Genomic DNA, 13,200 nt, shown 5'->3' with positions numbered 1-13,200 from the left:
TTTATTTTATTGTGCAAAGAACGTATGTAAGAAACATTAAATGCAAAGAACGTATGTAAGAAACATCTTCCTTAATTATTATCATTCGTGGTTTCAGTAACTTACAAAAGGGCACGATAGTAAGCCTTTGGGTGTCAGGTGTGTAAAAGTCGTCCTGGCCAGATACACAGTGGCTAAGTACGCATCTTAAGTAAACACAAATAGTAATAACGAGGAGTTACTTGACTGTCACAAATTACTTAGAAAATCGTTATCAAATCAAGACACTTAACTGCAGGAATAATATTCAAGTTAAAACGTTAGAAAAAGTAATTTAACCGTAATATTTATGTACAGTGTAGTATGCTTTGTTAGCAAGTTGTGTTTTTTTCATTCTGGTCATTGTCTATCAATAAATTGGGTGTCATGGACCAAATAAATAAAATAAAGAGTAGGGGGTGTTTAGCTCTCCATTTAAAGATATTGCCTTTTACGCTAATATTTTTTTTCGCTACAAAATAATTAGTTACTGGCTTACTGGGCTATTAAGTCTCGGGGTTTGTGTTCTGTGTAGCTAAAGGTCACTCGTTTACGTGTGTGATCTTTAGTCCAGCTTACTAATTGAGATTTATATTCAATTAACTCTGCACACGTGAAAAGGTGTGGCTTCAAGTCCAGCCCCCTAATTAAGATTTACTACTAATTAAAAAAAACTATTTCTCTCATGTGACATCTAGAGAGTGCTTACGTCTATCGTATTTGACTTGTGGTCAGAGAGTGTCAATACGCTGACATTAAACCTACGTCCATCGTATTTCACTTGTGGTCACCTGTCTATGAAAAAACTCAATGTGATGGACTAAACAAATAAAAAGGGTGTGGGAGTTGTTCATCTCTACCTCTGGAGATATACCCGCACATCAAGACAGACGTCTGGTAGCATGACAAAGTCAATGATATAACATATTAACATATCTTATCTTCTTATCTTATATAATACAGACGTTACTTCAAAAAAGAAGATGATTACGTCCTACGCGTCATGCATTTAGTCATGTATATTTATCAATGACTTAAACTCTGCCAAGTCACTGGTTTTCCTGGCTAGCTCAGGCAATCCATTCCATGCTCTAATAGCACTAGGGAAGAAGGAGTATTTGTAAAAATTTGTCCTAGCATATGGGACGAGGAATGTGCCTTTATCTTTGTGTCTTTCTGAGTATTTTATTAAATTTGTTTTTGTATTTGAAGATTATGGTTCAGTGTTTTATGTATAATTGCTACTTTACTTTTGAGTCTTCTGTCCTGAAGGCTTTCTAAATTTAGTGATTTTATTAAAGGTGTTACTCTAGTCAAATGTGAATATTCGTTTGTTATGAATCTCACTGCTCTATTTTGTGTCTGTTCCAGTTTCTTAATGTTTTCTTGAGTTGAGGGGTCCCAAACGAAGGATGCATATTCTATTATTGGTTTAACCAAGGTTAAATAACATTTTAGTTTTATGTTCTTATTTGATTTATAGAAATTTCTTTTAATAAATCCTAATGCTTTGTTTGATTTTTTTTATAGTTTCATCAATATGTGGATTCCATGACAGTTTTTCATTTATTATAACACCTAGGTATTTTGCGTTTTTAGTCTGTGTTACTGGTTTGCCATGAATAAGATAAGTGGAATTAATTTGTTTTAGTTTTTTTGTTACTCTTAACAACTGACATTTTTCTGGGTGGAAAGACATGCTCCAATTTGATTCCCATTTCTGTAATTCATCTAATTCTCTTTGTAAAATATCTGTGTCTTGTGTTGTTTTTATTGTTCTATATATTATGCAATCGTCTGCAAATAATCTGACTTGTTCCTGAAGTAATGCAATTTGGTAAATTATTTATGTAAATTAAAAATAGTAGTGGACCTAAGACTGTTCCTTGAGGTACACCTGAGTTTACTGTTGTCGGTGTTGATATAGAGCCATTTATTATTACAGTTTGTTCTCTTCCTATCAGAAAATCTTTAATCCACTGATGCAGTGGACCATTAATGCCGAAATATTTTAACTTTTTAAGCAAACTATGGTGGTGAACTTTGTCAAAAGCCTTAGAAAAATCTAGTAAGATAGCATCTATTTGTTCACTATTATCTAAACCTTTTGAAAAATCATCAATTAGTCCTATTAGTTGTGTTTCACATGATCTATATTTCCTAAAGTCATGTTGGTATGGTGTGAGGACATTATGTTTGTCTAAGTGGTTTATGATGTTGCTACATATTATGTGTTCTAGGATTTTACATGTGATGCTGGTAAGTGATACTGGTCTGTAGTTTCCTGGGTCAGATTTTTCTCCTTTTTTGAATAGGGGGGTGACATGAGCTTCTTTCCAGTCCTTTGGTACTCTGCCCTGGTTAAGCGAAGCCTGAAAGAGTATTTTGAACACTGGGGCTAGCTCATTGAGTTCTTTGAGTAATCTAGCTGGAATACCATCAGGTCCAGAAGCTTTATTTGGTTTGGTGTTGGCTAATAGTTTTTGAATTCCATTTTCTTGTACTACTATATCTTCTATGTTGTCTACTTGGTTCAAATTCAGTAATATGTCTTTGTCTCCTGGGGCTGAGAATGCTGATGCAAAGTATTTGTTTAGGATGTTTGCTTTAGTTTCATTATCATTATGTTATATTCATCTTTTAATGGCGCTATGCCTGTTGTTTCCATTTTCTTAGACTTAATGTATGACTAAAGGTTTTTGTTGTTATCTTTAGATATTACATTGTTTATGTATTCACTCTGCAGCTGTCTGCTTACTTTTTGTGTTAAGTGTTTAATTTTTAGCGGCCCCCGAAAGGGGAAAAGACGCTATTAGTTTTGTGTGAAATGTCTGACCGTCTGTCCGTCCGTCCCGTTTAGATCTCGTAAACTAGAAAAGATATTGAAAATCGGACATAACAATATTTTAGACCATTTAAAGTTCTGATGCAACGGCTACTTTTTTTTCCTGAAAGCGAAAAATCTAATTTTTAAAATCAGTTATGCAAGTATTTTTTTAAAGAGAAAAAGCTAATTAGTATGCATTATAAGTTAGACCTAATTTAAAACGAATAATAATCTTATAAACTTTATTTTCCTAAACCTTTTTTTTTATTGCGGAATTTTTTATATATTTTTTATTTTTTGAGGATTTAATTAGATCAATTATAAGACATCAGTTAGGCCAGGGGAGGCGCGGTGGCTGAACGGTAAAGCGCTTGGCTTCCGAACCTGGGGTCCCGGGTTCGAATCCTGGTGAAGACGGGATTTTTAACTTTTGGAATCTTTGGGCGCCTCTGAGTCCACTCAGCTCTAATGGGTACCTGACATTAGTTGGGGAAAAGTAAAGGCGGTTGGTCGTTGTGCTGGCTACATGACACCCTCGTTAACCGTAGGCCACAAAAACATGAACTTTACATCATCTGCCCTATAGACCACAAGGTCTGAAAGGGGAACTGTTAGGCCAGGTTCACATCTAACTTTACATTCACTTTCACCTATCCTTTGTTGTGGTGGACCGTTGGGGCACTACACAAGATCTGTTAACCTTGTTTCTCCATTCTTATCTCTCATTTGTCTTTGATATAATTTCATTCGGATATTCTTTCTGAAAATATTGAAGCCCTCCTGGGTGGACCACTTCGGGGGCCGATTTTGAGTTTGTGTTTCCACACAAACTGTCTTTTGTAACCTTGTTTATATACTTTTTGTAAACTCTTTCTGCCATAGTTTCTTTAAATTTTCTATATAGGTTTTCCTTCTGTTTACAAAGCTTCTTTAGTCTATTATTAAACCAGCATTTATTTATTTTGTTTGGCATTTAGTTGGTATATGATTTTCTATAATGCTTTTAAGATGTTTTTTAATGAAATTCCAGAGGTCATCGACTGGTTGGTTAATGTCTTTTTCTGATAAGAATGTTTGTTGAATGTTTAATGCAACTTGGTGTAGTTGTGTTAGGTTACATTTATTCCAGAGTAGGATTTTTCTTTTGGGTTTTGTATTGGCTACTGCTTTTATCTGACTGTGTATTTTTATGATCTCATGGTCTGATAGACCAGGGATAATATCATAATCAACTACTAATCCAGGTCTGTTGGTTAAGAAGAGATCTAATGTGTTGTTTAATCTAGTTGGCTTTTTAATGATTGGATCTAAACTTAGGTTGTGTAAAGTTTCTATGAAAAGCTCATTTATATCCTTAAGGTTTTGGTGTTTATCTATGGTTAGTGTTTTCCAATTTATATCAGGTAGGTCGAAATCACCCATAATCCAAAAAACTGCATTTTTATTTGTCTCTTTAAGTGTAGTAATCTGATTACATAGTTCCTGCATGTATTCTAAACTAGAATTTGGTGGTCTGTAAATGCTGCCTATTAGGGATGTTGAGGTGGTATTAATTTTACAAAATGTTGATTCTATATTTTTTTGAGTTAGGTAAGGTAATTTCTTCTGCTATAAGAGTGTTTTTTATTGCTAAAAGAACTCCTCCATGATTATCAGCCCTATCTTTTCTAAAAATTTCATAATTACTATTGAAAATTTCTGCATTATAAATTTCAGGATGTAGCTAAGTTTCTGTTCCTGCAATTATGTCTGGTTTCTCACATTCTAATAAAATTTCTAAGTCTGCTGTTTTGTTCCTAATGCTTTGAAAATTTATTACTAAGGTTTTAAGGTATTTTGGTATTACTTCTTTAGTAGGTTTGTTTAGTGAGGCTGTTGTATTAATTTTAGTAGATTTAGGTTTAACAGGAGTGGATCTGGCTAGTGGTTGGTGAGTTTGGTTTGGGATGGTGTTTAGGATGTTGTATGAGTTAGAAGTGTCCGCATCAAAGGAATCAAACAATCCTGATGTAAACTGAGGTAACCCACACGGTACACAGTGCGTCTTTGTTGCCTAAGGCATAATACACAGGTGTATTCATTTGGAGATATGATGCAAGGTACCATTCATCGCAGGTGTCACATTGAATGGCTTTCTGTTTCATGGTGCATACTTTTTTGCAGATGTTGAATCTATCTTTAGATCTAGGCCCTGGATTTGACTCTACATCTCCTTCTATTAATATTAACAGTGATAGGTATTTATTTCTGCTGTGTCTGATTGAGAACCATTTGTGATGGGTAATCTTGAAAATCTTCTTTAATGTTATGGGTGTGTATGTTAGATTATTTTTGAAGTTGCATTGATCTAAAGTGTGATGATTGATTATGACTGTTGTTTCCTTTTACAATTTTAGTGTTGACTAAGGTAGATCTAGTTCTGTGTTCAGCTAGTGTGTATTTAGTAATTATTAGGATAAATAGCCAGAGCAATTTCATGTTGATTTTAGTTTTTAAAGGTCTAGTCTAAATCTAGTTGAAGGTTTACAATGCCTAAGTTAAGTCTCAGTCTAAAGTGAAAGCTAATTTACAATGACAATCAAATCAAATCAAATGGTTTATTCAAAATATAGACCTAGACTAGATCTAATTCTAGATCAATATATTTACGTGTATAACTAACTATATAGAATGTTACTATTAGTTATTATTAGTAGCATTAGTAGATGATTAGTAGATCTAAAGCCTTAATTAAAGACTAAGTCTAACACTAGACTGACTAGATCTAAAATCTAAGGATATAATAATAAATATAGACTAGATCTAAATAATATTAAATATATCTATTATTATATTAACTAACCCACTCAAAGGTCAAGACAAATTGAAAAAAAAAATGTGCCAGACATTATGCTGCTCTGTATGTAAATCGCATTTCTATTTATATTAACACGCCATGTCTTTATAATAAATGTGTTGGTGCATTTCATAAAGGCTCCATTTTTAAGCACATTATTTTGTTTTAATATAAACATTAATACAATCCATAACAGACATTAATGGAACGAGGTCCTATTTATGCATATTAAACAGGTGTACTTTTTACGGTCTAACTCAAAACTAAAATACGTCCCATCTCTACAAAATTTACATTCCGACTGAAGGTTCTCGATCTGGCGCCTTTTCTAAGCTTCACACTCCGACGTATTAACTCTGTAATGTTGTATTAATTCTCTGCCTCATCCTAGAATTGCATTTGATTCTCTGTTCCGGACCGACTTCACCTAGGCTCGTACTTGTGAAGTTGCGAGGTGACGTGAAGCCGACTTGACTGTGACACCTTCGCTCTTATATAGGGTCTTTACTGTCCTTCTGTGAATTAGGGGGCTGAACTTCAAGCCACTCTTCTACACGGAAAACCGGACAATGAGTTTGCTTATTTGGAGAAAAATCTCAATCACGCGGCTGAACTTCGGGCCACACCTTAACACGAGTACCGAGTTTACTACTAGGATATAAATCTCAATTAAAAAGCTGGATTTTAGAACATAAACATAAACGAGTGACCTTTTGCTACACAGATCACAAACGTAGAGATTTCATAGTCCAGTAAGCCAGTAACTAATTATTTTGTAGATAAAAGTAAAAGGCTCAGATTTGTATACGTTAGCGTAAAAGACATTACCAGGGCTATCTTTAAGGGTAGAGCTAAACACCATCTTCTTTTTTTTTTTATTTAGACCTTAACATTCAATTTTATTTGGTAGGGAAACAGAGGGTGGGTAAAAATGTAATGAAAAAGAAGAAACATAAAGACCTTTAATTATATTATATGTTTAAAGCACTATTTTTAGCGGCCCCCCGATAGGGGAATAAATGTTATTATTTTTGTGTGTTCTGTCTGTCCGTCCGCCCCGTTTGGATCTCGTAAACTAGAAAAGATATTGAAAATTCGACATCATGATATTTTAGACCTTTCAAAATTCTGATGCAACGGCTACTGTTTTCTTTGCTGAAAGCGAAAAATTTAATTTTTTAAATTAAATATGCAAGGATTTTTTATTTTTTTTTTTGTAAAAATGCACCTTTTTTTTTTTTTTTACAACTATTCACTATTAATAGTAACAAACACGGGAGGCCATTTAGTAAGGGAGGAGACTATATACCATATTTTTAACGCATTTATGAAAAAAAGTTTTTAAAAATGTATTGCTAGGTTAAGTAAATTCTGTCATACTAACTACTACATTTACAAAAAAAAAATGTTTACTTTATTTTTTAAAGAGGAAAAATCTATTTAATATGTATATAAGTGGAGCATACTTTAAAAAAAAACAATTAATTAGTAGTTTTTCATATTATTGCGTGAGCTGCAGGGTGGCACCATACCCACTATACACATAGGACACTTAACTAAAGGATTTTTTTTTTACGGAAATATTTTTCTTCTTGACATGGACGCTTTACAGAACAATTAGATCAGGCATGTCATTAAGATGTATGGGCCGCATAAAAACTTACTACGACCTGAAGGGCCGCAGCCAAAAATCAGTTGGAAAACATAGCCTACTAGTTTTATGTAAATTAGAAACAATACTATGGAATATAATAATTAATGGTATACCTGTCCCTTAGTTATTATTATTATTATTTTGCCTATTAGAAATTACAATGATTACGCATTATTTTCGTTGTCCTTATGCTTGACATTTTTTCTGGGATACAAGTTTATTAATATCAGGTTGAAGTTTGATAGGCCACAGACACTTTTCTCACTGATGACATATTTTGATCAGATAAAATCGCTCGATGTGGTGTTATTTGTAGCTTTCAGAGAGAAAGTAGCAAACAGCAATTGAGAATTTCCGAAATTCGACATACCATTCAGATAAATAACTGTAAATTTTTGGCACAGCCACTGCTATATACTTCGCTTTCAACTAAGAATCTGGCTGCAATTCTATCAGTTCTAGTTGGACATTATCAGCAACATTTTCACGAGCCAATGAAAATGTAGATAAAAACAACGACACTTCTTGCTCGCATGAAACAAAGTCACGAAAACGGTCATTGAAATCATCTAACAACGATTCCAGGTGTAGGACATTTTTACCAAAAGTTGCAGCCGTATTTAATCTTTTTAGTATCACGTTGAGAAGTGAAGAAGGTTTTTTCTTGATATTTGGTTTATCCACAGTCGTAACTTTGCTTGAAAGCACCTCACATCACCACATGCAGTTGTGACAATTTTGTCTTTACCTTGAAGTTTCCAATTCAAGTCTTGCAGATAACCACTGAGATCAACTGCTAATGCCAAATCCTGAACCCATTCGTCAGTTTATAAATGTTCAACAGGTTCACCTTTCATGTTCAGAAACAATACAATTTCTTCACGCGGTGCAAAAAATCTCTTCAATACATTATGACAAGAAAAGCCAGCGGACTTCTGTGTAGTAAGGAACACAATCAAATTCGTGTCCAACGTCATCCAGAAACATTGAAAATTGGCGATGACGTAAGCCACGGTCACGAATAAAAGTGATAGCGACTAAAACTGGTCTTAACACATGTTGGAACTGTCATTGCTTTGCACATATTGCTTCTTGGTAAATGATGCACTGAAAATAAGCAAATTTAAAATTGCCATCAGTCTCTCTTATTTTTGCAAGCAGCTTTGCACCAACACCATTTCTAACCCCAATCATGGTTCGTGTGCCATCCGTTGCTAAACTAGATAGCTTTACCAAAGGTAAGTTGTACTGTAATATCACCTCCTGTAATTTCTCAAAAACATCTTCGCTTGTTGTGGTGTTATGCATAGAACAGAGCTCAACTAGTTCCTCATGTATCTCAAAATTCCTGTCACAGGCCCTTTATGAATATAGCCAACTGTGCTACACCCGCTACATCAGTTGACTCACCGAGAGCCAAAGAAAAGAATTCAAAATCAGCTATTTTGTTCTTTAATTGTTTACGCAAGCTGACTGACATTGATTTTTATCTCCCAGTATGTTCCTAGTTAATGTTATTTCTTTGAATGCTTTCACCTTTTCTGGACAGATTACTTCGGCAGCTTTAACGACACACGCGACACACTCCTTAATAAAAATAACTTTCACTAAATGATTTGTGACAAATGTAAGTCTTACTCTAACATATTGGCTTATTTATAATGTGATTATTAATAAATAATAAAAATTAAAAAGTTAAAAAATCAACACTAAACTTAAAAGATAACTTGAAAGATAATTCGAATTTAATAAATAAACGAAATTTTCGAGAAATTATTTGCTTAAAAAAAATATCATTAAAGAATAGTTAATAAGTGCAACGAAGTTGATTGTTACGTTTTTTAGCGTAAGTAAATATTTTACCTGAATTAGATAATCATTATATGAGATCAGTTAGGCCAGGTTCACATCGAGCTTCCCATTCACTTTCATATATCCCTTGGTCTGCTGGGCTGTTGGGGCACCACACAAGATCTGTCAACCTTCTTTCTCCATTCTTCTCTGTCATTTGCCTTTGATAGAATTTCATGAAAATATTGAAACCCGCCTTTTTACCTGCCTGGGTGGACCACTTCGGGGGTCAATTTTGAGTTTGTGTTTCCACACAGTCTTTTTAACCTTGTTTTCTTTGCATTTACAAATTTACATAATAAATGTTCATTACAGCTAGTTGACAGTGCACATATTTATTCTTAACATTTTTTTCTAGTTTCTTTATTTTTACTCTTATTTACATTTTTTTCTTTAAAGACACCCTCAATGAACTAGATTTTATTATTTTCATAAAAATAATTAAATTTTATAGTTAGATGACAATGCAACGCTATTGTTAGTATTGCTGTTGAATGTTCACATTTTACTCGTTGTTGTTTTTAAAGATAGTGTGAGAAACATTTGATGAACATTGTTCTCAATTTCTTTACTCATTGAATCTGCTACATTTCTCCAGTGGTGTGAAGAAGTTAAGGTTAACTTTTGTACGTTGTTTAGCTTAATGGGCCTGCTGAAATGTTAATGTTCATGCCTAGTGCCCATGTGTTTTTTCTTCTAACAGTTACTTGAACTCAGTAAAAGTGCCAGTCAGAAGGAAATCAACAAACAGTGTCGCATATTAAGTAGACAGTATCACCCTGACCGACAGAAGGACCAGGAAGAAAAAGTCAAGGCTCAGGAAAAATTTATTGAAATTCAAAAAGCATGTAATACCTTATCCACTGAAAGATCAAGGCGTGCTAAATCTAGCAGTAGATCTGAGGATAAAAATACAAGAATGAAATCTGATCCATTTAGGAAAAGAACAGATCTATAACTTATATATATATATATATATATATATATATATATATATATATATATATATATATATATATATATATGTATATATAAAATTTAGTTCCAATATGTTAGCAAGTTTTCATTCCAGTTTCCTTAATTTTACTTTCATTTAGATTTTTTTTTCTAAAGTATCTCTCAATGAATTACATTTTATTATTTTCATAAAAATAATTAAATTTTATAGTGAGATGACTATAGAATGATATTGTTAGTTTACTGCAGAATGTTCACATCTTATGTATTTTTAAAGAGAGTGAAAACCATTATTCTCAATTTCTTTACTAGTTCAATCTGATAAATTTCTAAATTGCTTTAAGGGAAGAGGTTACGGTTATGGCTAACCTTTATTTGATGTTTACTGCACCAGTGCTTCACTATGAAGTATCATAATAGAACTGGTGTTTAAATTCAATGTTTTTCATTAACTCTTTTTTCCTAATACCAAAATACTAAGTAATTTACATGTTTATCTAGATCTTTATAAAAATATATTAAAATTATTTAAATGAATAAAAATAATTAGCGTAAGTAAAATAAAATACATTTTCTGAACGCTTTTTTTTTAATTAGGGAAAAAGGGAAAAGCTGTTTTTAGTTTTGTGTAGTCTGTATGTCCGTCTGTCACACTCAGATTTCAAAAACTAATAAAGATATTAAGAATCAGATTACGCCTTACGTTGTGTCTTGCAAAGTCTATGTGCAACGACTACTGTGTATCTGCTTTATGCAAACCTTTTGTTTTTAAAATTGATTATGCAAGGTATTTTGTATTTAAAACTTCTGAAACAATACATAAATTTAAGGGAGATTATGATAACATAGATACAATTTTCTGTTTTGTATTTTCTGTAAAACTTATTCATATATATTTCTAATATGTAAAAAAAATATTGCTCCAAAAATATAAACATTAACTGAGTTTTTCCTAGTACACTTGCTGTTGATTAAATGTTACGTCCCCTACATTAATGTGTCTAACATTGTGTGTTATCCTTCTTTTAGATTTATTGTATGAAGAGTTATGCCCATACATTCGGGACACATTATGGAAGCCAAGATGGCTGAATAAAGAATCTAGTTTACATGTTTACTTTTTGAAAGTTTTTGTTGTTTCAATTCAAAAGTTTCTTTTAGCATGATGGCAGCTATATCTTCTATAATATAAAGCAGAAAGTAAAGCGTATGTATTGTATGTATGTCTCGAATAGAAATCAAAACCATTTGACCAATATTGATAAAACTTGGCATAAATGTTCTTTGGATACTAACTGGAAAAGTAACGTATATAAAGTAGACTTAAGTCAAATGGCTTGGCTTGTCCAAATAGGCCGCAGCCTTTGGAAAATGCTCCTTGCCTTTCCTATTCGGCACGCTACGTCATGGTTGGCATCACCATCGTTTGTTATGTGAACTAAGCCAAGCTATGTGAACTTGACCAACTCTTCAAGCTTTGACTCGCCAAGTCTGACAGGGGCACGCTTTGCCTTATATCTAGTGATGGGCGAAAGTTAACTAAAAAGTTAGAAACTTTTAGTTTAACTAAAAAAAATAGTTACGGCCATTGTTTAACTTTTTATTTATCTGCTGCTCAACATTTATTCATTTATAACAGTAGGCAGGTGGTAGCTCTACTGGGTGGGCCCAATCTGTGCACCTCGGTCTGCGACCAAGGGGCTAGAGTCGCCTAAGCAACCAGACAGCTCAATTAAACTAAACTAAAAGGAAACAAACTAGCTAACTAAAAGTAAAACAGCCAACTAAAATTTATAAAAAGAAACTTATATACACTTTATTTACATGGACACAAAAAACAGTAATAAAACAAATATACCGACTACAAAACAATAAACCACTCAAATAACCTAAATTACCCCAACACTAAACAGTAAGCTACTAGCGGCAGTAAAGCAGAACTACAGCAGACAGGCAGTAAGCCACAGTAAGGCAGTAGAAATAACGACAGGAATTATAGCCTGCAATCATACAAAATAAACAAACATAAGACATATGAAAAATATATAAAATAATCATTATAATGGACTAGATCTAGACTAACACACACTCAAAACAATCACCTTCATTTGGCTAATAAAAGCCATACATACTCAAGTCAAAGTCTAAGCCACAACACACATTGGGCCAGACAACAATAACATAAATCTAAGTCTAGGCTCGACAAACTGAATAAAGCCGCCATGACAGCGATGCTTAGGACGCAGCCATCTTTTACATTAAAAATGTAGGACAAACTGCCAACTTAATACAATTAAGTGATTATCCTAGCAATAAAATATTAATAAAAATACATAGGGAACATAAAATAATAAAATATTTCAAATAGACATAAGTATAGAAAAACAATAAGGGGATCATTAAGGATGGCGCAAGGGGGTGACGCTACCCAAGTCTACGGAACTTCCGGTTCCACCAGAGGTAATCCTGGCTAATTAACTAGCCAGTGATGTCACTCCACTAATCAGTCTACATCTAGACTATAACAGTAGATGTAGGAATAACTAATACAAATACAAACTAAAGAAGTAAAAAAAACATTTTCCAACTTACAGGCGGTCCCAGCTGAAATTACACTACAATTACTAACTACTAACTCACTACATGGTCACACAGACCAACGGTCAACACCGGAAAAAGAAAGAACTGACCGCACCCTTTCTATTTATAGAGCCAGGTCATGACTCACCTAAACTAACTCTAGCATTAAAGAGCTGGCGGGAAACATGCATGCACTCAGCACTAGCCTAGATAGTTTACACAAATTACCAATAGATAAAAATAATTAAAAAAAAAAAGATCTAGGAGCGCCAGCTCACACGAGTTTAACGGTTATGCAATATTGTTAGTTGTATTTTTAGTGGTTATTAATAAGGACAAGGATTCTAGACTATGTCTAAATTCTAGTACGGACTTATTTGAAAACTTTGTCTTAAATGTAGATTCAGATCCAGAATTACGCATAATAAGAGTTGCAATGACATCCTTGTACAACTTGGCGCCACACTTTCATTGAGA

At 33.3% G+C, this 13,200-nt stretch overlaps 1 protein-coding gene across 5 annotated transcripts in view; it reads left to right on the top strand.

The window, feature by feature from the left end:
* LOC106061350 (dnaJ homolog subfamily C member 22-like) overlaps positions 1-11,270 on the top strand; it is a 38,076-nt gene extending 26,806 nt beyond the window's left edge. For all 5 annotated transcript variants that reach the window (XM_013219452.2, XM_013219450.2, XM_013219451.2 and 2 more), the window contains exon 5: positions 9,890-11,270. In XM_013219452.2, the coding sequence (XP_013074906.1) occupies positions 9,890-10,144 (255 nt within the window). In that variant the 3' untranslated portion in view covers positions 10,145-11,270. The remainder of the gene's footprint in view (positions 1-9,889) is intronic.
* Positions 11,271-13,200: the final 1,930 nt, after the last annotated feature.

The sequence above is a fragment of the Biomphalaria glabrata genome, chromosome 16, assembly GCF_947242115.1.
Source record: "Biomphalaria glabrata chromosome 16, xgBioGlab47.1, whole genome shotgun sequence".
Lineage (NCBI taxonomy): Eukaryota > Metazoa > Mollusca > Gastropoda > Planorbidae > Biomphalaria > Biomphalaria glabrata.
Note: the sequence above shows the minus strand (reverse complement) of the source record. Positions and strands in the feature narration are given on the sequence as shown.